The sequence below is a fragment of the Podarcis liolepis genome (assembly GCF_965112155.1).
Source record: "Podarcis liolepis genome assembly, chromosome: 12".
Lineage (NCBI taxonomy): Eukaryota > Metazoa > Chordata > Lepidosauria > Squamata > Lacertidae > Podarcis > Podarcis liolepis.
In genome coordinates, this window is record NC_139563.1 from 548,151 (window position 1) to 572,915 (window position 24,765).

The window sequence follows — 24,765 nt, forward strand, 5'->3', positions numbered from 1 at the left end:
GTTGGGTATGTTTAGCTTGGAAAAGAGGAGACTGAGGGGAGACAGGAGAGCCACCTTCCCATATCTCAAGGGCTGCCACATGGCAGATGGAGCAAGCTTGTTTTCTGCTCCAGAGGGTAGGAGTCGAACCCATGGCCTCAAGTTACAAGAAAGGAGATTCCGACTCAACGCCAGTAAGAAGGGTCTCCCTTGGCAGGGGGTGGACCCTCCTTCCTGGAGGGTTTTTAAGCAGAGGTTGGATTCCTTTCACGCAGATTCCTGCTTTCCCAGGAGTTGGGACAGCAAAAAGTAACCAAACACAGCCCTGTGTTGCAAAGAGAACGTCAGCAACGTCCAGGCAACACAATGACCGTGTACATACGCAATAGAGAATCTTGATAGAATTCCTTCCAACCAGTAAATTCCTTCAAACGGGGGGTTGGGCTAGATGATCCTTGGGGTCCCTTCCAGCTCTACAATTCCACTCCCACAAGAAGCCCCTCAGAAGGCTTCGCCTGAAGGGGCCAAGGGCTTTGCGGCCAAAGTGCGTCACTTGTCACTTATTTGATTGATGGGTTGCATTTATATCTCGCTTTTCCTCCAAGCAGCATACCTAGCTTTCCTCCTCCCCATCTTATCCCACAACCACCCCATGAAATAGGTCAGGATGAGGCCTTACTGGGCCCCAAGGCCACCCACTGATCTTCATGGCTGAGTGGGAGGATTTGAACCTCCCAGGTCCTGGCCTGACTCTCCAACCACTACACCCCATAAAATTGCATTTGCCCTTTGGGTGACCATTCGCTCGGTTTGGAGAGGTCCCCACAGACCCTCTTAGTTTTGCCCCCCACCCTGAATAGTTTGGCATTGTCAGGAAACCCCCGCCTTAAAAGGGGGTTCCCATATCAGGGGTGAATCTACTCTGAAATAAATGGAGCTTCAGCCTCAGGCCTCCAGAAGCAACTTGAGTCCACGTTTCTTAACAATTTGGGGTCAGGAAGACCCAGTTGGAGTCACACAACTCAATTGAGAGTTTGAGAGTCAGTTCAAGCTTCAGGAGCCCCCTGCCTATGGGGCTGCCTCTCCTGGTCTGCCCCACGGAGGACCTTAAGGTCCGCAAATGACAACACTTTGGAGGTCCCAAGTCGCAAGGAGGTTAGATTGGTCTCAAAAGGGCCAGGGCCTTTTCAGTACTGGCCCCGACTTGGTGGAACACTCTGTCCCAAGAGACCAGGGCCCTGCAAGACAGAGCTGTTCTTCCTGGCCTTTGGACTCAGTCTGACCCTTATGTTCCCCTCCCCTGACGGTTTTGATCTATGGGCTACTTTTAAAATGAGGCTGAATTTTAAACTGCATTTTAACTTGTATTTTAAATTGGTCCCCCCCCCATTATGTTTTTACTGTAATTTTATTGGTGTTAGCTGCCCTGAGCCCAGCTCTGGCCGGGGAGGACGGGGTATAAATATTATTATTATTATTATTATTATTATTATTATTATTATTATTATTATTATTATTAAAATGTAGGTCAGCCACTGCCCCATAGGGATTCTTCTGGGAGATTATTGAGCGCCCCCAGGTGTCTGATGTAGGGACTGCCCAGATGGATTGCAAGACTCTCTTCTGAGAGTTAAAATCCATCGTCTGCTTGGGAAAGACTCTGAGGTGGACTCTTCTGTGAACTTGGCAAACAGGAGGAGGAGACAGGAAAGGGATTTCGCTCCCCCCCCTTCCAGATGTGTGAAGCTGGTGAAGAAAACCACTGGAGTCACCGTAAGACTTTTAATTAAATAGTTATCAGGATGGATCCAAGAAGTTAAACCGTGGGACTCCCTGCGGCAGGAGACTGTGGGGGCTGGATGGCTTTAAAAGGGGGTCAGACCAATTCATGGAGGGCTCTGCTCTGCCCTCCACACTCAGAGGCAGCAGCGCTTCTGAACAGCGGTCGCCGGGAGCCACAAGAGGGGAGAGGGTCTTGAGTTCGAAACCTGCTAGTGGGCTTCCCATTGAGGGCACCTGGTCGGCCACTGGGAGAACTGGGTGCAGGACCAGATGGGACACAGGCCTCATCCAGCACATGCTCTTCTCGTGCTCTTAGTCAACTAGTTATTTTATGACCTTTACATATAACTAAGTGGAGCAGGAAAACTCACTTGAGTCCAGCGCCCAGTGCTCTGGGGAGCCCCACAAGCTAGGCCTGTGGGCATCAGGCCCTCCTCCCTGCTCTGTGTCCCCAGAGGACAGTGCTCAGTGGTAGACCCTCGTGGCACATGGAGGTTCTACTTAGCTCCTGTGAGTAATAGCTGCTGGCACACCTGCTGCCGAGGAGGAGAGGTCAATGTCTGGGGTTGGGGTTTGAGGGGTGGAGAGGAAGAAGATGGGGCCAATCCTGCCTGGGGCTGGGCTACACCTGCCAGTAGGTGCCATTGTAGCTGAAGGGCTCCTGGGAGACGCAGGGCATGGGGTCGGCCGGGGTCCAGCGCTGGACATGCACCCCAGACCTGCCCCCCGGCTCAGAGGGGCGCACGATGACGGTGCGTCGCGAGGCCACAGAGGGGTCTTCGTCAAAGAAGTTGAAGGGTCGCAGGTAGAAGCCCACCACGTTGCCCGGCGTGGACGTGTTGGGGATGTCCTCCGAGTGGGGGATGTGGAGGAAGCCCACCGTCACCCAGGCCACCAGGTCCTGCCGGAGGGAGAATAATAATCGTAATAATTTCTTATTTATACCCTGCCCATCTGGCTGGGCTTCCCCAGACACTCTGGGCGGCTTCCAACAAAATATTAGAATACAGTAATGCATCAAACATTAAAAGCTTCCCTAAACAGGGCTGCCTTCAGATGTCTTCTAAAAGATAGTTGTTCATCTGGTGGGAGGGTGTTCCACAGGGCGGGTGCCACCACCGAGAAGGCCCTCTGCCTGGTTCCCTGTCACTTGGCTTCTCGCAGTGAGGGAACCGTCAGAAGACCTTCAAAGCTGGACGGTTGTGGTGGAGACGCTTGTTCAAGTATACTGGACCGAGGCCGTTTAGGACCGTTTAGAGCATGAATCTGCCTGCCCTGGCCTGGATCTCCGTGTGTGCTCCCCCCCCAAAATCCCAAGTGAGCCGCCCTGCTGCTCCTCTTCCTGCCCCCCACGCCCAGGCCGCCCTCACCTGGTTCTCCAGGCTCTCGTCGTTCTTGAGGAAGTTCTCAAAGCTGACCGTGGGTCTCCAGGGGTCGTTCTGGATGTAGAGGCTGCTGCTGGTGTCCTCGTTGTCGTGATGCTGGGTCACTGCTAAGGGGTACCTGCCAGAGGGACACGACCCCTCAGTCCCCGGGGCATGGGTGCCCCTGAGCCCACCCCATCAAAGAGAGGCCAGCCCACACCCAGGCGCCCAACACCTCCTGCCCGCTGGATCAGGGGTCAGCAAACCTTTTCAGCAGAGGGCTGGTCCACTGTCCCTCAGACCTTGTGGGGGGCAGGACTATATTTTGGAAAAAACAATGAACGAATTCCTCTGCCCCACAAATAACCCAGAGATGCATTTTCAATAAAAGCACACATTCTACTCATGTAAAAATTCCTGGACCGTCCGCGGGCCGGATTGAGAAGGTGATTGGGCCGGATCTGGCCCCTGGGCCTTAGTTTGCCTACCCATGCGCTGAATCAAGGAGGCTCCCTTCTCCCCATCTGTTCCACAGGGGGGCAGGCTCCCTCGAAAGTGGGGGGCTCTCCTTCCTTGGAGGATTGTAAGCAGATATTTCATCAGGGATTCTTGAGCTCAAGGAGGAGAGATCTAGGGCCGGCTCCCAGCCAGTGGGGCTCTGCTCTGCCCTCCACACTCAGAGGCAGAGATGATTCTGAAGGCCAGGAGGGGGGAGAGGCTCTCTGCAGGTTCCCCATTGGGGTATCTGGCCGGTGACAGTGAGAACAGGGGGCTGGAGCGGATGGGCAAGCAGCAAGCTTCAATGAAATGTAACCCTGAATTTTTTGGGGGAATCAGACCACGCTGGATTTTGGGGTGTTAACCTGGAACCCCGTTTGCTATGTTAATTACTCAGTTTTGGGGGGGGGGAGTACAAAATGCAGAATTTCCGGTCCAAATGGGCACAAAACGAAGACATACCTTTGGCACCAGTTTGGAGGAGATCCTAATTTTGGGGTTACAGGTTAATGAGGCTCAATCCTGAATAGCTGCCTTGGTTAGAGAGAGGAGCTGATAATTCCAAGGTTGCAGGTTCCATCCTGATGTGGGGCAGCTGCATATTCCTGCCTTGCTGGGGGATGGACTAGTTGACCCTCGGGGTCCCTTCCAACGCTAGAATCCCATGATTCCATGAAGCAGCAGCCCAGCGCCAGAGCAGCACCGTCCCCACGGGGCTGTCCCGCAGCCAGTGGCATAGCGTGGGGGGTGCAGGGGGGGCCAGCCGCACCGGGCGCAACATCTGGGGGTTAGGGTTAGGGGGCGCAAATTACTTACCTTGCCCCGGGTGCTGACAACCCACGCTACGCCACTGCCAGCAGCGGCTCCTCGCGAGCAATTCCTGTCTCCCACCTGCCCCCAGTTTCCAGCCTTCTTTCTGGCCAGACCCCGACGGGGGGGTGAAATCTCCAGGCGTGGGCGACCCGCCGCTCCCTTCGGCTGGGAAGTGGGGTGGGGGCTGCCCTCCCGCCCGGCGTCCCAGCTCGCCTGCCTGCCCCGCCCGCCCGCCCCACCTGCCGGGCTCACCTGCTCCAGGTGATGCCGCGCTCCTCCTGCCAGCCGCGGGGCAGGACGCGGTCGGCGTGCGAGCTGAGCTGCAGGCGGTAGCTGCGCCGGTGGCCCCAGCGGTTGGGCTTCGCCGGGTTGCCGAAGAGCAGGTAGCGGGGCAGCGGCTGGCCGAAGGGGAAGGCGGCCTGGCGCTCGCGGAGCCGCGGCTGAGGCTCCAGGCGCGGCTGCACCAGCGGGTGACTCGGCTCCCAGGGCAGAGAGATGTTCTCCAGAGCCACGTCCAGCGTCTCGAAGCTGTTCTCCAGGCCTGCAGGGGGAGAGCGGGGGGGGGGGACGGGGGTCAGGAAAGCGGCAGGGGGGGCCCTGAGGGTGCGGGGGCAGGGGGGCTCGCTAAGGCCAAGGAGGGCGCCTGGCACGGCCAAAGGGGCCAGCCCCAGGGTTCCTCCTCTGCCCCGAGGGGCATGCAGTTTGCAGCGGGCCAGGAGAGCCGGCGGGGGCCGCTCCAGCCCCAGGAGGGAGGAAAAGGTTCCCCTCTCACAAGAAGGGTGGCCAAAGGGGGCAGCGGGAAGCCTTGGGGGCGCAACGGGGCAGGGGGCGCTGCAGCTGCAAACCACCAGGCTTGGAAAAGCTGCAGTCGCTGAATGAAGCGCACCGATTTTGTGGAATTGGTTAAACTAATCCGTTTTTATCGGAGTTTGCGTAAATGTGCAATGAATTGTCCCTGTTTGAATTTTATTGTGGGATGTAAACACAGGAGCAGTCAATGACAACATTCCTAGAGTGTACATGTTAGAACATGGGGAGGGATGTCTGTCCAGCAAGCAGGTAAACTTCCTGGGGACGGTTACAGATAGTTTGCCGTGTTGGTCTGCCATACTCAAAATAAAAAAATTCCTTCCAGTAGCACCTTAAAGACCAACTAAGTTAGTTCTTGGTATGTGCTTTCGTGTGCATGCACACTTCTTCAGATACCGTCCTGGGGACGGACTTCCTCCGCCTGTGACCAGAGGTGGGTGTGGCCTCACCTGTGCAGGTAATGACAAAAGCACAGGGCAGGCAGCCATCTCTCTCTCTCTGCCATCTTCCTTCGATGAGGAAGCATCTAAAGATGCCCTCTTGGCCTCAGCCAAGAGAGGAGATAAGGACTATCTTGCAACAAGATAGATTCTAAATATATGTAACCTTTTTAAGCCTGTCTGCCTTCTGGGATCATATTGTGAACAGAATGTGAGTAAACTCTTTTATACTTTTATAAAGACTGTGTCGTGTCTTGTATTTTAAGAGGGAACAAAAGGGGAAATTACCAGGGTAATTATTATAGAGGTTCTAGCGAACCTGTGCACACGTTACCATTGCAAACTTAAAGGGGAATGTCTATAAACTCTGCTGATATTTTGGGAACTTGTTAGCACAAGTTGGATAAGGATATAATTAGTCAATATATCCTCTCCTGCACCCCAGAACATTCCCACATTTATTACGTTGTGCCTTGCAGGGGGTTGGACTAGATGACCGTCGGGGTCCCTTCCAACTCTGTCATTCCCTGATTCTATGCTTATCTTCCTGAGATGGTTGCGCAGGCCAATATTCTGAATATAATGCTTTTTGTAGGGTAGGGGGCACGGGGAGTAAGTTGATGGAACCAAGCGGGCGCCCCCCCCAAAAAAATTGGTAACTGCTGCCCTACAAATTCAAGAAATGGAGTTGGGGGCGGGGAGACCCCTCTGCTCTGTTCTATAGACCTTGCGATGGAGCCTCCAGAGTGACTGGGAAGCGGGGGGGGGCAGCTCGTTCTGGCGCTTGGAGGCAGAGGCTGGGACCTCCCCCTTGCCTGCCTGCCTTCGAGCTCCTCTGCCGGGGGTCAAGGATGGGGCTTGGCCACAGAGCCCCCTCCCCGCTTGGCCTTTGAGAGTCCAGCGTATCTCCCGGGGTTGCCTGAGGACAGAACGAGGCGCCTCTTGCCCCCTGAGACTCTGGGCGAGGGGCGAGGAGAGCGGCTTGCGAGAACATCACAGCCGCCCCTCCCTTTCCCCGACGGGGGGGGGGCGCCTGGCTCTTCTTCAGACGTGACCCTGATGGCAAGGGATGCTCGACAGCAGAACGGACACCCTTGGGAGGCGGCGGGCTCTCCTTCGTGGGAGACGTGGAGTCACCCCTGCCGAGGGTTCTGTGATTCCTGCATTGCAGGGGGTCGGACTACATGACCCTGGGGGTCCCTTCCGCCTCTACGGTGCTATAAAAGCAGCCACAGCTGCAAACAGGGGCAATTCCTCGGAGCTCGGCCTGTTCCGTGACTGGAAAGGGGGAAGGGAGACTCTTGCGACTGAGGATGGACTGGGCTTAGGGACTCCCCGACTCCCCCCGTGCCCCTTTCTGCGAGCGAGCGAGCGAGGGCCCCACCTGCAACGTCCAGGTCGACCTTGTAGTGCACCAGGTGCGTGTGGATGTTGCCCAGCAGGTGTTCCTGCAGGCGGTTCCCGTAGCGGAGCCCCTCGGGCGTGTAGAACGAGGTGTGCAGGTAGCCCGTGGCGTGCACCTTGGTCTCCAGCACCCCGTTGGGGTAGAGCAGGAAGTCCCAGATGTAGTCGTAGTTGTAGACGGTGGAGATGGTGCGCAGGACCAGCGCAGCACCCTCGAGTCCCGCGTAGAAGTGGGAGCCACCACGGAAGTTGCTGTCGAAGTGGCGGCGCAGAGGGACCCCCGTGGGCAGCTCGAAGATGCAGAGGGCACGCGGGAAGTGCACGGGTCCCGGGGCGTCGTACAGGTGGTGGGCGTCCAGGAAGGTGGCCCCCTCGGGGCAGTCGACGCCGGGCGCCAGCTCGTGCGTCACGGAGCCCATGCCCCAGCCCACGTCGATGTACTTGGTCTGCATGGTGGCCGGCGTGTTCCCCCCGTAGATGGCGACGGCTTCCTGCACGCTCACCTCGTAGGCCACGCGCTCCCCGTTGAAGCGCACGTCGAAGAGCTGCAGCCCCGTGGATGAGCGCAGGCGGAAGGCCAGGCTCCAGCCGCTGTACTCCACCAGGTTTCCTTCCACCCAGTAGCGGCGGCCCTGCGGCTCGCACACCTTGGCGCCGTGCGCGTCCGTCGGGGGCCCCGCCGAGAAGCTCCCCCGCGGCACGAAGGTGGAGAAGAGGCTCTCGTCCGGGTGCGGCGGCAGAGGCACGACAGGCACGGCGCCCGAGGCGTGGAGCTGGGCCAGCTCCTCAGCGCTGCTGAAGTAGCGCCCGTTGTACCACAGCTTCTGCACCTGCCAGAGGCTCGGGTCAAGTTCCCGGTGGTCGAGCAGGACCTCCAGGCCCACCGGGTGCAGGAAGAAGCCCTCCACAAAGCGCTGGAGTATCAGCCAAGTGCGGCGCTCGCCCGAGGCCAGGCCCCGCGGGGCCACCTCCGTCAGGGTCAGGCACCGGTCGCCGCAGTTCCCGAAGCCGAAGCCCGAGGCGTCCAGCAGGAACTGCTGCAGCGGAGCCAAGCAGTCCGCCAGCCGCTGCGAGAGCAGCCCGAACTCCAGCTGCGACATCGGCCGCGCCGCGAAGGGCGCCGGCTTCCCCCAGGGCCGGTAGGAGGTGGGCGCGGGCAGGGGCCACACCACGTACTCGGTGACATTGGGCTGCGCCTCGGCCCCGAAGAAGACCACGGCTCTGGCCCGGCGTTGGGGGCGGGACTCCCCGGACTCCAGGTACTGCAAGGCGCGCCCTTTCTTCGGGGTCAAGAGCTCCACCAGGAACAGGCTGTTCTTGGCCAGGGAGGGGGCTGGATCCGCCTGGAGGCCCAGCTCGGGCCGGCCCAGCAGAAAGTCGCGGACGGCCCGCAGCTCTGCCGGAGTCAAGTCGGAGAAGATGGAGACCCCGTCGTGGCGCTGCGGGGGTTCCCCGGAGGCGGCCGCGGCCAGGAGGCCGAAGACGGCCAAAGCAGAGGACCACATCTCGCCCTGCGGGAGAAAGAGGGAGGCATCAGAAAGGGGGGAGGCGTCAGCAAGTGGGGTCGGGGCAGGATCCGGGGCCCCAGTCTTTCTCCAGAGTCTGACTCTGGAGTGTGGTGTAGTGGTTCAGAGAGGTGGCCGCGTAATCTGGGGAACCGGGTTTGATTCCTCGCTCCTCCACCTGCAGCTGCTGGGTGACCTTGGGCCAGTCACACTTCTTTGAAGTCTCTCAGCCCCACTCACCTCACAGAGTGTTTGTTGTGCGGGAGGAAGGGAAAGGAGATTGTGAGCTGCTTTGAGACTCCTTAAGGGGCGTGAAAGGCGGGACATCAAATCCAATCTCTTCTTCTTCTTCTTCTTCTTCTTCTTCTTCTTCTTCTTAGTCTTGGCTACACTGAGTGGCAGCCGCAGCTCTCGGGGTCTCAAGTGTGGGAGATGGCAGTCCAGCAAGGATGTTCTTGCTACTTAGCAGAGACTCAGACCACAGAAAATGTAATTGGTAGAGTCGGGTACATGAAAAGGGAGAGCCAGCTCGCAACCTAGCCGGCTAAATAGACGGCTCCACAACCTTCTTCAATTCTGCTGCTAAGGGGGGGGGGGTGTTTAACGCTACTCAGCCCACAAATGTGGGTGCCTGGAGGGATAAATCGAATTTGTATATCGTCTCCTACCTATTAAAACCTGCCCCGTATCAAGCAAGGGTCTTGCTCATCCCAAGTTGGAGATGCCCTTGCCGAGTGCAGCAACTGGAGGAACGTGTAGCTACGCTCCAAAGAATTAGAGAGCTGGAGCTCTTCTTGGAAGCAACAGAGCACACCGTCTCCACCAAGGAGGAGACAGGGGACACCCCTGAGAAGGAGGCTAGTTCACCAACACAGGAGCCAGATATATGGAGAAACGTGACTCAAAGAAGTAGGAGGCCCAGGGTTCACTCTGATTGTTTAGAAATACACAATCGCTTTGAGGTCCTCTCCCCTAGCATGGAAGATGAAGAGCAGACTCCATTTGAGGATCTCTCCCTCATTACAGTCGATCAGGTATATGAAGACGAGCAGCAAAGTCAGTCCTCAGGGAATGTGCAGGCGACCTTGGAACGGACAGCTCATGGAAGAACCCCGACCAAACCTATGTTGGGATTCGCAGGATACTGGATAAGTCTGCAGGCTTCAACAGGATGATGCAATACTCTGCTGGGTCAGAGTGACTCAGCAGGAGTGTGATTAGTGTAATTGGCTATCACCTGTTTTAAAAAGGAAAGCCTGTTTAACAGGGGGTGTGGTGGTTGTGCTGTAGTGTGGTGGTGCTGTGGTGGAGAGTATTCGTTTGTAAGTACTCTGTATGGACTGTTTCTTTTGTAAATGCCTGTATATAGCTCACATTAAAAAGGACTGCACTGAAAAAACCAGTAACTCTTAGTGTTTTGCTGAAGATGCCACATGGAATACACGACAGGGTTATGGGCCCAGCACACTTCCGCTGCGCAAGAGTACAGGTGGCAGTTATCTAGCCGTGGGTGCTGGAGGTGAACTGCAGGGATGGAGCAGTCCAGAACTGGCGTGTTGCTGGAGAAGCTGACGGCCACGAACTACAGCATCTGGTCGGTCCGCATGCAACACTTCCTCAAGCGTGAGCGCCTGTGGAAAGTGGTGGAAGAGCCACCGCAGCCCCCTGAGGAGGATGAAAAGGATGAGAAAGCTTTGGCTACGATCATCCTTGGAAAGCTTTGGCTACGATCATCCTTGGAGTGGACGATAGCCAGCTAGTCTACGTAGCTGATAAGGTGATGGCAAGTGAGGCGTGGAATGCGCTCAAGGCTGTCCATGTGCGAGAGACAGCTGGCTCACTGGTAACACTGACCAGGAGACTGTACCGGTGTCGGAAGAAACCGGGGGACTCCCTGGTAAACCACCTAAAATTCCTAACAGGCTGTTTCCAGGAGCTAGCCTTAAGAGGGAGGCCTGTGGGGGAAGAGGACAAGGTCTTTATAGTCCTGAGTTCCCTTGATGACAGCTATGATATGCTGGTCAACTCCCTCGAGTCTGTAGAGACTGATAAGCTGACTCTGGAATACATGACCGGACGGTTGTATGCAGAGGAGGACAGGCGTGCAGAGCGAAAGATGACCTCAGCCCAGCTGTTGGAGCATCCCAGAGGGAACAACAGCCGGGAAGAGCAGAGGTGTCGGGAGCCAGAGAAACAGCCAGGAGGAGCTGCTGCAGACCAGCCGGTGGTCAACAAAGTAAAAAGGTTTTTGCTGCAAGTCCAGTGGACATCTGCTGCGGGACTGCCCAAGAAAACAACAAAAACAGTGGAAGCACAAGTGGCAGCAGAGGGAGTCTACTGCTTGGGTGTCTGCAGATGGTCAAGAAAATGAGGAGCTGTGGGTTCTGGACAGTGGAGCTTCTCAAACCTTTTGTAAAAGAAAAGGATTGCTAACTGATGCTAGGGCTTCAAACAAAAAACATGTAAGTCTTGCTACGGGCCAGAAAGCTAATGTGGTTTGTGAGGGGGAGGTTGTGTTCCCACAGCTGGGACACACATTCAGGAATGTGTTGTGTGTGCCTAGTTTGCAAAACAATCTCCTGAGCATTCCTGATTTGGCAAAAGCAGGCTTTGAAGTAAATTTTGTGGGAGATCAGTGCCAGATAAAGCAAAATGGGGCAGTGTTGGCAAATGCTAGCCTTGGAACTAATATGTATGTACTGCAGTGTGAGTCTAAGGTTGCGAATGTGCAAAATGTCCCGACCCATGATATGTGTATTCATCTCCTGCACAGGCGTCTGGCTCATGCTAGCTATAAGGTGCTAAACAAAACACTGGAGTTGTGTGGGGGGATGAAAAACATAAAAAGTTGTGATAATTACTTAGACTGCAATATCTGCAAGGAGGTTAAAAGCAGGGCTTGCCCAGTAGCAAGAGCAAGCCAGAGAGAAACCAAAAAACCACTGGAGTTGATCCATGCAGATGTAACTGGTCCTTTCCCACCAAGTGTCTCCCACAACAAGTATTGTTTAATCCTAGTGGATGATTTTTCTAGATTTGGCTGGGTCTATCCATTAAAGCAAAAGTCTGACGTTGCCCAAACTTTGAAGTTCTGGGTAAGAAGGGTAGAAAGGCAACTTGGTGAAAAGGTGTCCTCTATTCAATCAGACAGGGGAGGGGAGTTTATGGCAAGCTCCCTAAGAAACTGGTTGGGTTCCCAAGGGATTAAACATAGGCTTACCAATGTGGCCACGCCTCAGGAGAACGGAGTAGCAGAGCGTAGGGGAGGTGTCTTGCGGACACAAATGAAAGCATTGTTAGAAGATGCAAATCTTCCAATTAAGTACTGGGCTGAGAGTATTAAAACTGCGAATTATATTGGGAATCGCTTGTTGTCAAGGGTACTAGATGACATACCCTATAAAATTCTCTATAACAAAAGTCCCAGTTTGCAACATTTAAGAATCTTTGGGACAAAGGCATGGGTTGACATACCTGTGAAAAACCGAAGAAAAGGTGGGAAAAGGGCACAGCAGTTGCTATTTCTTGGGTATGAAAGTGGTACGAAAGCCTACAGGTTTGAAGATGATAAAAACCTTTTGAATTATAGTCGATCAGCCAGCTTTAATGAGCAAAGAAATTGGCCCAAGATACATGCAAACCTGCTGCCAGAAAGTTTTACTGCCGAGCATACCTGATAAGGCAGCTGAAACGAAGCTAAGAATTGGCAGCTCTCCCAGAGAAACTGAAAGGGAGGAAGTAAAGGTTGAGAATTTTTTTCCAGCTGCTAGCATGGAGCAGGGGAGAGAAGAAAGTGCAACAGGGAAAGGAGGAGGTAGATCTACAGAGTCAATCCACCCCAAAAGCAGTCCTGAAGGTAGCCCAGGGGGTGAGATTAATGAACCAAGGAGGTCTGCAAGAAGTAATAAAGGTCAACCTCCAGACCGTTATGGGTTCCCAGCCACCATAAACCAGGTTTGTGTAACTGAGCCAGAAAACTTTGAAGAAGTGCAAGAGTTACCTACTCTAGAGAAAGAGGCGTGGTTAAAGGCAATGCAGGCAGAGTATAACTCTCTGCTAAACAACAATGTGTACCTACAGAATTGCCTGAAGGTAAAAAGCCCATAAGCTGTAAGTGGGTTTTTAAAGTGAAAAAGCTGGCTGATGGTAGTTGTCAGAGGAAAGCCAGGTTGGTTGCACGGGGCTTTACACAGAGGAAAATGATACATTATGATGAAGTGTTTGCCCCAACAGCAAAGGCTGAAACAGTAAAATCAGTTTTAGCAATGGCAAGTCTGAGAGGGTTAAAAGTTAATCATTTTGATGTTGCCTCAGCATATTTAAATGCTCCTATTGACGCCGAGGTATATTTACAGCAAATACCAGGTTATGAGCTAGAAAAAGACAGTATGGTGTTAAAACTGCAAAGGGCACTATATGGTTTACACCAAAGTTCACGTCTATGGCATGAATGCATAGACACAACTTTGAAAAAGATGGGATTCAAACAAAGCCTGGCTGATTCCTGTTTATATTCAGCAATGGTGCAAGGAAGTGTTTGTTATTTACTTTTGTATGTTGATGATATCTGTCTAATAACAACTGCACAAAAGCAAGTGTCTTGGTTTATAAACAGCCTAGGTAACAAATACAAACTGAAGTATTTGGGAGAGATTCGGAATTACTTAGGAGTAGAGGTTCAGAGAAATGAAGAGGGTGTTTACTCTCTGAGTCAGAAGGAAAAAATCGAAAAGTTGCTGAAGACATATGGAATGGAGAGGGCAAATGAGGTTGACACTCCCATATCTACCCGGTACAAACATGAACCAGAAGGGCAAAAATGTGAGAATGCAACAGCGTTTCATTCTCTGTTGGGTTCTCTGTTATATTTAAGTTGTTGGACAAGACCCGACATAACATTGGCAGTGCACATGTTAAGCCAAAGAAGTGCAGACCCGGCTCAGAGAGATTGGGTAGCACTTAAAAGAATCCTAAGGTATCTGAAAGGCACAAAAGATTACAAACTGGTGCTGGATACAGGATATGATCAGCAAGTGTATGCATACGCTGATGCCAGCTGGGGAGACAGAGAAAATGGAAAGTCTACCACTGGCTATGCCATATATATTGGAAATGCCCTGGTTCAGTGGAAATCCCAAAAACAAACATTTGTTGCCACAAGTACTTGTGAAGCAGAGTACTCAGCCATAAGCGAATGTGTATCACAAATAGAGTGGTTTGCTTGCCTAACAAAAGAGCTTGGAATACCTTCTGAAATGCCAATCACTGTGCTAAGTGACAACATGGCTGCACAACAGCTTGCCAACCAACAGAACTTTAAAAGCAAGAGCAAACATATTGCTATAAGATACGGAAATGTGAAAAATGCTTTGGAAAGAAATGTGTTAAAGGTACAGCACTGTAACACAAAATGTAATGTGGCAGATTTGTATACAAAATGTTTGGATGCTCCTAAATTTCGAGACTTAAGAGAATTATTGGGTCTCAAGCCTTTGACTTAAGGAGGAGTGTTGGGATTCGCAGGATACTGGATAAGTCTGCAGGCTTCAACAGGATGATGCAATACTCTGCTGGGTCAGAGTGACTCAGCAGGAGTGTGATTAGTGTAATTGGCTATCACCTGTTTTAAAAAGGAAAGCCTGTTTAACAGGGGGTGTGGTGGTTGTGCTGTAGTGTGGTGGTGCTGTGGTGGAGAGTATTCGTTTGTAAGTACTCTGTATGGACTGTTTCTTTTGTAAATGCCTGTATATAGCTCACATTAAAAAGGACTGCACTGAAAAACCAGGAACTCTTAGTGTTTTGCTGAAAACGCCGCGTGGAATATGTGACAACCTAAGAGGAGGCGTGTAGTGGTGATAGGGGATTCCCTACTGAGGGGAACAGAAGCAGTGATCTGTGGGCCTGACAAGATGTCTCGGGAAGTGTGCTGTCTCCCCGGGGCTAAGATCCAAGATGTAACTGAACGACTGCAAGGAATCAAAACCCACTGACAAATACCCCATCCTCTTGGTTCATGTGGGAACCAATGACACTGCAAGCAATAGCCTCCAGAAGATCAAAAGAGACTACGAGGCTCTCGGCAGGAAATTGAAGCAACTAAATGCACAAATTGTCATCTCATCTGTCCTCCCAGTTGAACGACGTGGCCCAGGGAGAGAGGGGGAAAATAGTGGAAGTGAACAGCTGGCTTCGTAAATGGTGTAAACAGGAACGGTTTGGATTCTTAGATCACGGACTGCAGTTTCTTGAAGATGGACTTCTGGCAAGTGATGGGCTGCACCTCACAACGGTTGGGAGAAATGTTTTTGCCAAAAATCTCAGAAACCTCATCAGGAGGGCTTTAAACTGACTAATGTGGGGGAGGGAGACAGTGCTCCTGAAGGTAGGAGTCTATCAGTTGATGAAGATGATCATCCAAATGCCATAGACCAAATGGAGCAAACAGCACGTAGACCTAGTGGTGGGAGGAAAAAATCCTTAAATAAGAGACACGGGGGAATGATTAATGGACTTCAATGTCTGTACACTAATGCGCAAAGCATGGGAAATAAACAAGATGAGCTTGAGCTCTTGGTACAGCAAACTAAATATGACATAATAGGCATCACTGAAACCTGGTGGGATAAGTCCCACGATTGGAATGTAATAATGGGGGGATACAATCTATTTCAGAGAAACAGACCAGACAAGAAAGGAGGAGGAGTGGCGTTATATGTCAGGGATGTGTATACCTGTGAAGAGATCCAAGATTTAGAACCTCAAAGCCAAAGTGAGAGCATTTGGGTCAAAATTAAGGGAGAGAAGAATAACAGAGACCTCATTGTGGGAGTTTACTATAGATCCCCAAGCCAAACGGAGGACATAGATGATGCCTTCCTGGAACAGATGGCCAAGCATGCAAAAGGAAGGGAGATAGTAGTAATGGGGGACTTCAATTACCCGGATATTTGTTGGATGTCAAACTCAGCCAAGAGCATAAGGTCAAACAGATTCCTCACTGGCCTTGCAGACAACTTCATTGTCCAGAAAGTGGGAGAAGCAACAAGAGGAACAGCCATTTTAGATCTGGTCCTAACCAATGTTGATGACCTGGTTAGTGGGGTAGAAGTGGAAGGATCATTAGGCGCGAGTGATCATGCTCTTCTGAAGTTTACTATACAGCGGAAAGGAGCAGCCAAGCATACTAGGACTCAATTTCTTGACTTTAAGAAAGCCGACTTCATAAAACTTAGGGAAGTGCTGGGTGAGATCCCATGGACAGTAATACTAAAAGGAAAGGGAGTTCATGATGGCTGGGAGTTTGTTAAGAGGGAGATAATAAAAGCGCAACGTCAGGCAATACCAATGAGACGGAAACATGGAAGGTGCCTAAAGAAGCCAGGGTGGCTATCTAAAGAACTTTTAACTGAGTTAAGATTAAAAAAGGATGTGTACAAAAAATGGAAAAGGGGGGAAACCACCAAAGAGGAATTCAAACAAATAGCCAGCACGTGTAGACACAAAGTCAGAAAAGCTAAAGCACAGAATGAACTCAGGCTTGCTAGAGAGGTTAAAAGCAACAAAAAAGGCTTTTATGGGTATGTTCGTAGCAAAAGGAAGAACAAAGAAACAGTGGGGTCACTCAGAGGAGAAGATGGTGAAATGCAAACAGGGGACACAGAAAGGGCTGAACTCCTCAATGCCTTCTTTGCCTCAGTCTTCTCCGATAAAGAAAACAATGCCCGACCTGAAGAATTTGGAGCAAATGATTCAGCAAAGGAAACACAGCCCAGAATAACTAAGGAGATAGTACAAGAATACTTGGCTAGTTTAGATGTATTCAAGTCTCCAGGGCCAGATGAACTGCATCCAAGAGTATGAAAAGAACTGGCAGATGTGATCTCAGAACCACTGGCAGTCATCTTTGAGAATTCCTGGAGAACAGGCGAAGTCCCGGCAGACTGGAGGAGGGCAAATGTTGTCCCTATTTTCAAAAAGAGGAAAAGAGAGGACCCAAATAATTACCGCCCAGTCTGTCTGACATCAATACCAGGGAAGATTCTGGAGCAGATCATTAAGCAAACAGTCTGTGAGCACCTAGAAAGGAATGCTGTGATCACCAATAGTCAGCATGGATTTCTGAAAAATAAGTCATGTCAGACTAACCTGATCTCGTTTTTTGACAGAATTACAAGCCTGGTAGATGAAGGGAACGCAGTGGATGTAGCCTACCTTGATTTCAGCAAGGCATTTGACAAGGTGCCCCATGATATTCTTGTAAAGAAGCTGGTAAAATGCGGTCTTGACTATGCTACCACTCAGTGGATTTGTAACTGGCTGACTGACCGAACCCAAAGGGTGCTCATCAATGGTTCCTCTTCATCCTGGAGAAGAGTGACTAGTGGGGTGCCACAGGGTTCTGTCTTGGGCCCGGTCTTATTCAACATCTTCATCAATGACTTGGATGATGGACTCAAGGGCATCCTGATCAAATTTGCAGATGACACCAAACTGGGAGGGGTGGCTCAGGACAGGATCACACTTCAAAACGACCTTGACAGATTAGAGAACTGGGCCAAAACAAACAAGATGAATTTTAACAGGGAGAAATGTCAAGTCTTGCACTTGGGCAAAAAAAATGAGAGGCACAAATACAAGATGGGGGACACCTGGCTTGAGAGCAGTACATGTGAAAAGGATCTAGGAGTCTTGGTTGACCACAAACTTGACATGAGCCAACAGTGTGACGTGGCAGCTAAAAAAGCCAATGCAATTCTGGGATGCATCAATAGGAGTATAGCATCTAGATCAGGGGTCTGCAACCTTTAAGACAAAAGGAGCCACTTGGACCCATTTCCGATGAAAAAGCAACAACTGTGAGCTGCAAAACCATTGCGACATTTAAAGCATGAGCACCGCTGCCCTCCGATCTGACAGCGGGCGGGAAGGTGACGTTGGGAAGGTGCATGACTAACGCATGCACCGCCCCCATGCGACGTCACAGCCAGTACAGCGCCCACCACAGTGGGGAGTGTCAGGGTGCACAATGCGCCTCCTCCCCTCGCTAGTATCCACCCCGGAGCCGCGGCAAAGGTGTAAAAGAGCCACATGCGGCTCCGGAGTCGCGGGTTGCAGACCCCTGATCTAGATCAAGGGAAGTAATAGTGCCACTGTATTCTGCTCTGGTCAGACCTCACCTGGAGTACTGTGTCCAGTTCTGGGCACCACAGTTCAAGTAGGACACTGACAAACTGGAACGTGTCCAGAGGAGGGCAACCAAAATGGTCAAAGGCCTGGAAACGATGCCTTATGAGGAACGGCTAAGGGAGCTGGGCATGTTTAGCCTGGAGAAGAGGAGGTTAAGGGGTGATATGATAGCCATGTTCAAATATATAAAAGGATGTCACATAGAGGAGGGAGAAAGGTTGTTTTCTGCTGCTCCAGAGAAGCGGACACGGAGCAATGGATCCAAACTACAAGAAAGAAGATTCCACCTAAACATTAGGAAGAACTTCCTGACAGTCAGAGCTGTTTGACAGTAGAATTTGCTGCCCAGGAGTGTGGTGGAGTCTCCTACTTTGGAGGTCTTTAAGCAGAGGCTTGACAACCATATGTCAGGAGTGCTCTGATGGTGTTTCCTGCTTGGCAGGGGGTTGGACTCGATGGCCCTTGGGGTCTCTTCCAACTCTATGATTCTATGAGTGAACCCGGGATCTTCTTTCCGCGTGGAAGGCAGGGCCTGTCCCACTCGAAGTCGTCAAGAGCCAGCAGAAAATTCTGCTTTTAATTAAGGGTGAAGTCTCCGATCCAGTTTGGACATGGAAACCTCCCTACAAGTAGCTATCGTCCGAATGGGGGTTTTTTGGCGCGGGGGGGAGCAGCGCCCACAAAGGGAGGGCTAGAGAGTCTTTAACCCTTCCCTGCCTTGCATGCTGCCATCCCAAGTCTGGATCAGCCCCACCCCCGCTACTTGCGGTGGGAGAAATTCTCCCCATGGTGGCACCGCGAAGCAGAGCTGAGCAGTTCGGCCAGGGAAGCTCAGCTTTGGGCCGCCCCTTTTAGCAACCACAACCCACCCGACGGAGCCGAGCGCCAGGCTTGGCAAAACCTCCTCTCCCGCTTTGCTGAATGTGAACTGCCTGGCAGCGCCGCCTGGTCAGAGCTGAGCCGCTGCGGCCGGAATCTTTACTTTGATAGCGGGTGAAACGGAGTTCTTGGGGAGGGTCGTAGTGGGAAAAGGAGGCCTGGAGGGTCTCAGGGAATCATAGAGTCGGAAGGGACCCCAAGGGCCATCTAGCTCACCCCCGGCCACGCACTGCCTCGCCTCTCCCTCTTCCAGCCTCGTAGAGCGGCTGCCAAGAATCCGCTCTGACGGCAGGGTCGCCACTTTGCAACGGGCCACGAGATATTTTTGGAGGGCCTGCCTGGCTCTTCGCTTTTGCGGAACTCTGAAGTGCTATAGAAATAACAAATACATCCAGGAAGGGGTGTCCCCCCCGAGCACGTGCAGAGTGCCTTTTTCTCAGCCCTGAGTAATAGCTGGAAGTCTTTGAACCAGAAAGCGTGGCTCCGAAGCAAGTGGGATCCCCAGACCATGTCCCCCTCAGATGCCTCCGGGGTCAGACCAGCAGCGGGGGGGGGGGGGGGAGAAACGGGGTGACAGCAGAGGGACAAAGGTGGGAGGGGGAGGCCCAGGTGGGTTTTGGAAGGGCCTGCAAATCCCAGTGTTAACAGGGCAGCACTGGCATATTAGAGAAAACCCGTCTGCTTGCATCTCAGGATTGAGCCCCCTCTGGGACAGAAGACCACAGACTCCCGTGCCATGTGGGGCATCGTGGCCTTGGCAGGAGGGAAGGTGCCCTAAGGAAACCAGACAAATGCCCTCCCTGGAGCTTTGACCCTCCTTGCCCCTCTGTGCTGCCCCGGGGGGGCACTTCTGGAGCAGGGGTGCAGCCCTGGCTCTGAGTTAGGATCCCCGGAGCCCCCTCCCTAGAGGTGCCCCTTACCTGTCCAGCTCCTGGGCTCTGCTCTCCTCTCAGGGCTGCTCAGGCTGGGTACTCCTGCGGGGAGCCCGGAGTTATCATACCTGGGAGAAGGAGGGAGGGGCGGGGAAGGCTGGCCGAGAGAGGCAGCGATTGGCTGCTGCTAGGCAGTGGGGGGGGGGCTGAGTAGCAGGTGCCTGGAGGTGGGGGGCGCTCCCAGAGCTCCTGGGAACTGGCAGCGTGCAGGGTGGACACCCAGGCCTGGCAAAAAGGCTGCTCAAAAGTTCTTTTCAATGCCTCCTGTGATCCAGGGCTCAGGATCCACCCTGGAAAAATGTTTTGGACCTGAAAGGGGGGAGAGGAGAAAAAGGAGAGCCCCCCCCCCTCAGGGTGGGTCAGCAGCAGCAGCAGCAGCAGCAGCAGCAGCAAGAGGGTGGCCTCCCAGGGCAGCTGGGTCTCCTCTCTCCCATGGTTTGGATCTTGCCCTGGACGGTGGAGCGTCCCCTTCCCCCGGGGGCTCCTAGGAAAGGGCAGACCCCAGGGAATAAGAGCATCATGGGGTCACAGAACCAAAGGGTCATCTAGTCCAACCCCCTGCAGTGCCGGAATCGCAACTCAAGAATCCCTGGCAGGGACGTCACTTCTTCCTTCGCGGTCGGAGGAGGAGAAGGCAAGATGATCCCGCCGGTGGAGGTTTCCCCGCTGATCAAGTTCGGCAGGTATTCTGCACTGCTCATTGGGATAGTCTGTGGAAAGAAAAGACAGGACTATTTGAAGCCTATTGCTGAGGAGGAAAGAAGAACAGAAGCAGAGGAGGAGAAGAAGCGTCAGGAGAAGGAACGAACTGCAAAAGCTCTGGCAGAAGCTAAGGACGATTCAGTGCTGAAATCAACCTGCTGATCTTCATCTTCACCTTTTAATATCCAATGTATGACATTTTGAAGTAGTTGATCTCGAGTGCCAAACACAAACTTATTTACATCAATAAACAATTGCTGGGGGGGGGGGGAAGAATCCCTGGCAGAGGGCCACTCAACCTGTGCTTTCAAATCTCCAGGGAAGGAGAGCCCACCACCTCCCACAAGAGACTGTTCCACTGCCCAACAGCTCTGACTGTCAGAAAGTTTCGTCAGAATCTCCTCTCTTGCAACTTGCTCCCTCCTCCATGGAGCATCCCTGAAGATATTGGAAGGTGGCTCCCAGATCTCCTCACAGCCTCCTCTTTTCCAGGCTAGACATCTCCAGCTCCTTCGACTGCTCCTCATCAGGCTTAGTTTCTAGACCCCTGATCATCTTGGCTGCCCTCCTCTGCCCACATTCCAGCTGGCCTCCATCCTTCTTAAATTGTGGCACCCAGAACTGGACACAGTATTCCAGGTGGGGTCTGACCAAGGCAGAAGAGAGCCAGACTATGACTTCCCTTGATCTGGACACTAGACTTCTGTTGAGGCAGCCTAGAATAACATTCGCCTTTTTTGCTGCTGCATCACACAGTGGACTCATGTCAAGCTTGTGGTCCACCAAGACCCCTAAGTCCTTTCCCCACATAGACTGAGTGTGGTGGCAGACTGAGATGGCAGAGGGGGCCCACGCAAGCCCCCTGACTTGTTCAGGGTGAGGTGGATTCTCACAAAAGCAGGCTGCCCCCTTTGGTGGTGTGGATTTTGTCTTGGAGACAGACCACCAAATGGAAGGAGTCAACACAGCAGCTCTGCATTTCCCCCCTTTTGCCTGGACTTCCACTTTTGGGGGCTGAACTTCTACAGGGATACAACCTCACTCTTGCCACCAACCTGACCCCAGTACCAGATCCAAAAAAGAAAAAACTAGCACTTTTTCAGGCGCCACTTCATACCCCTTCCACACTGGTAAGAAACTGATGTTTCAGGGAGGCAGCAGCTACACTTTGGAACTGCCTGCCACTTGACATCAGGCAGCGGTCTTTGCTGGACTCTTTTTGCCACCTGCTAAAAAGACATTTGCTTAGACAAGCCTGCCCAGACATGTACAAATGCTGGCGCATGTTTCAATCTGTTTATTTACCCCCGTCTGGCTTATTTACCACCATAAACAAGACAGGCCAAATGCCCTCTGCATGGAAAACGAGGGTCATTTCTCCGATTTGTAAGAAAGGAAAGATCCACAAAAATTTCAGCCAATCAGCTTGTTAGACATCACCTCAAAGCTATATGCATGATATCTCCTTCAAAAATTATCTGACTGGTTGCAAAACAATAACATTAATTATGAAGAACACACTGAATTCAAAGGCGGAAGAAGTGCCATTGTTTAATGTTTTACCCCAAACCATATGATAAGGAAATATACTAAGAACACTAAGAATAATTTTTATGTAGCCTTTGTTGATCTTTATCCTGCATTCGATATCAATTGCAGCAGACTGTGGAAGAAACGTTAAATTGCCAACATTGACTGCAGACGTCTGCAACTGATCCAAGAACTGTACAGCAATACAGAAATGAGGGTCAGAGTAGGTTTCAATGGTGGGACAACTGATGCTTTTAAAATGTCACAAGGAGCCAAGCAAGTTTGTATTCTGGCTCCTGCTCTTTTTAACTTCTACATTAATAGTTTAATGCCATATTTACCCAACACAAACTCTCCCTCTCCAGTAGTAGATAGGTAGCCGTGTTGGTCTGCCATAGTCAAAATAAAAAAATTCCTTCCAGTAGCACCTTAAAGACCAACTAAGTTAGTTCTTGGTATGAGCTTTCGTGTGCATGCACACTTCTTCTTATCTGAAGAAGTGTGCATGCACACGAAAGCTCATACCAAGAACTAACTTAGTTGGTCTTTAAGGTGCTACTGGAAGGAATTTTTTTATTCTCCCTCTCCAGTAATTAAAAGAGGGGGAAATATCTCCTTAATGATATATACTGATGATTTAGCGCTCCTCTCTCATTCCCAATTGGGCCTCAGAAATCTCTCGGATTTCTACAGCACAGGAAACCTATCCATAGGTTTCTGGCAAACACAGACCTAGTTATAAATGGTGATTAGATCAGGCAAGGGGGGGGGGGGTCCAGGCGATCTCACAGGTAAATGGTCCCGAGTTGTTTAGAGTGTTTTAACTACAAGTAATACCTTGAACTTGGTCTGCTAAGCAGATCAGCAACCAGGGCAGATCTGTGAGCAGCGAAGGTGTTAAATGCTGACAAGGTCTCACTCCTGTCAGCAATTGTGCTGCAGCATTCTGCATTGATTGCAGCTTCTGGCTCATGCACAAGGGCAGCCCCATGGAGAGCGCATTGCAGTAATCCAGCAATTGCAGCCAACTTATGCATGGCTGAAGAATGGATGCTTTTGAATTCTGGTGCTGGAGGAGACTCTTGGGAGTCCCATGGATTGCAAGAAGATCAAACCTCTCCATTCTGAAGGAAATCAGCCCTGAGTGCTCACTGGAAGGACAGATCCTGAAGCTGAGGCTCCAAGACTTTGGCCACCTCATGAGAAGAGAAGACTCCCTGGAAAAGACCCTGATGTTGGGAAAGATGGAGGGCACAAGGAGAAGGGGACGACAGAGGACAAGATGGTGGGACAGTGTTCTCGAAGCTACCAGCATGAGTTTGACCAAACTGCGGGAGGCAGTGGAAGACAGGAGGGCCTGGCGGGCTCTGGTCCAGGGGGTCACAAAAAGTCAGACACGACTGAATGACTAAACAATAACAGCAATACATGGCCAGGCTCTCCCAGTCCAGGAATGGCCGTAGCTGTTCAAGCAAAGGCCCTTCTAGCCGCAGATGCCACCTGAGCCTCCAGGGACAGAGCTGCAGCCCCTGTGCTGCAGTGGGGTTGGACTAGATGACCCTCGGGATCCCTTCCAACTCTACTCTTCTGTGATTCCCCTTCAAAGTCAAAGCAAAAGGGATGGCCTGCAAAATATGGAAGGCTTGGTTTTCTCTCCTACTCACCAGAAGGCATCACTTGTGAAAACATGACAGGGCAAAAGAGAGAGCCTTTTGCATCAGCCTCTCTGCCAGTCCCTGCTTAGGGAACAGGAGTCTGAGAGTGGCAATGAATGGACTGTCCTCCCAAGAGAGGGACGTAGAAAGTGGCGTCCCCAACAGATCAGGATTGGGACCTGTGCTTTTCAATCTGCCTGTAAATTACGGTACCTAGAATGAGAGGTGAGCAGCCAGGGACTTCCGGGACAGCGCCATCGGCAATGGCGGAGTTCCTCTGACCGAGAGGAACCCGCTCTGTGAAAATCGGGTCTTGCCGCCGCGGCAAAGGCGGAGACCCTTTAAAAATCCCAGGCGGAGGAAGCCTGGGAACGTGGGATTTGGTTGACACCAGGAGCGCCTCCCCTACTCGCAGGGAAACCCTTTTTCGGGGGTCCAAAGCGACGTGGGGTGAGTGGCGTGGTGTTTTGAATCAACTGCTACTTTTACGGAGTGAAGCCAGACAGCCGTTGCTGGAGAGCGCTGACTTTTTCCTGTGGACAATTGGACTCTAAACAAGTACCCGTGAGTAGAACGGAAAATTGGATTAAGTATTAAGAAATATTTTAATTTGGCACCGAAACGGGAAGGTTCTAAACAGGAAGTCCGCCTCCCGTTTTTTGTAAATAGATTGAAGCAAAAACTTTGTAAGCTAAAGTCTGGAAAGTCGTATATAAAGTTCTAAATTTCCTTCATTCATCACCACCAAAACCCCTCTTGGAAGCAGGAGAAAAGAGGGGGATTTTTGACTGTTTAAACCTGCAGGAGAGAGAGTAAAAAAAGATAAATTTTCCACTGTCTCAAACCTGGGAACGGGGTGTCAGAGACAGAAATTTATGGGGAAAGTTCATCGACTGTGAACGGAAAGTCTTTTGACAGATAGTAAATATATATATATATATATATTGATTCCAATGTTGCTTCTTGCAATCAAAAGAAACAAAGTATTTGAAAAGTGAAAGTAATTTTTCCTTGTTGGTCCTGCTTTTAAAAGATGGATACAAATAGAAATTGTCTCCTCTAGAGGGAGCTTGTTAATTTGTTGCCGGAGCTGATCTGGGGACCTCACAGCTGTATGATTAGTATCGTGAGACCAGACTCTAACCTTGGGGAAAAAAATGTGTTTACAAGAAGTCTTGGGGCTTGCTTTTTGCAAGACAAGTGTCTTGCTGGAGCAGATGCATGAGAAGATGGATTTGATGACTGTTGCAGTTAAAAACTTTGGACAAACGGTGAATACCCATATA

At 51.7% G+C, this 24,765-nt stretch overlaps 2 protein-coding genes across 2 annotated transcripts; one reads left to right on the forward strand and one right to left on the reverse strand.

Annotated features, from left to right (window-relative positions):
• Nucleotides 1–1,684: 1,684 nt before the first annotated feature.
• LOC310690265 (diamine oxidase [copper-containing]-like) lies at nucleotides 1,685–19,630 on the reverse strand. Its single transcript, XM_083468959.1, has 5 exons — nucleotides 19,581–19,630; nucleotides 7,071–8,601; nucleotides 4,689–4,977; nucleotides 3,132–3,264; nucleotides 1,685–2,662 (listed from the first exon to the last, which is right to left on the reverse strand). Exons 2-5 carry the CDS (start codon nucleotides 8,593–8,595, stop codon nucleotides 2,384–2,386), a joined length of 2,226 nt encoding a protein of 741 aa, XP_083325085.1. The 5' UTR covers nucleotides 8,596–8,601; nucleotides 19,581–19,630; the 3' UTR covers nucleotides 1,685–2,383.
• Nucleotides 19,631–20,179: 549 nt separating this feature from the next.
• Nucleotides 20,180–20,555, forward strand: LOC310690232 (ATP synthase subunit e, mitochondrial-like). The gene has a single exon (XM_083468927.1). The coding sequence runs from the start codon at nucleotides 20,232–20,234 to the stop codon at nucleotides 20,454–20,456; it is 225 nt and encodes a 74-aa protein (XP_083325053.1). The 5' UTR covers nucleotides 20,180–20,231; the 3' UTR covers nucleotides 20,457–20,555.
• The last annotated feature ends 4,210 nt before the right edge of the window (nucleotides 20,556–24,765 follow it).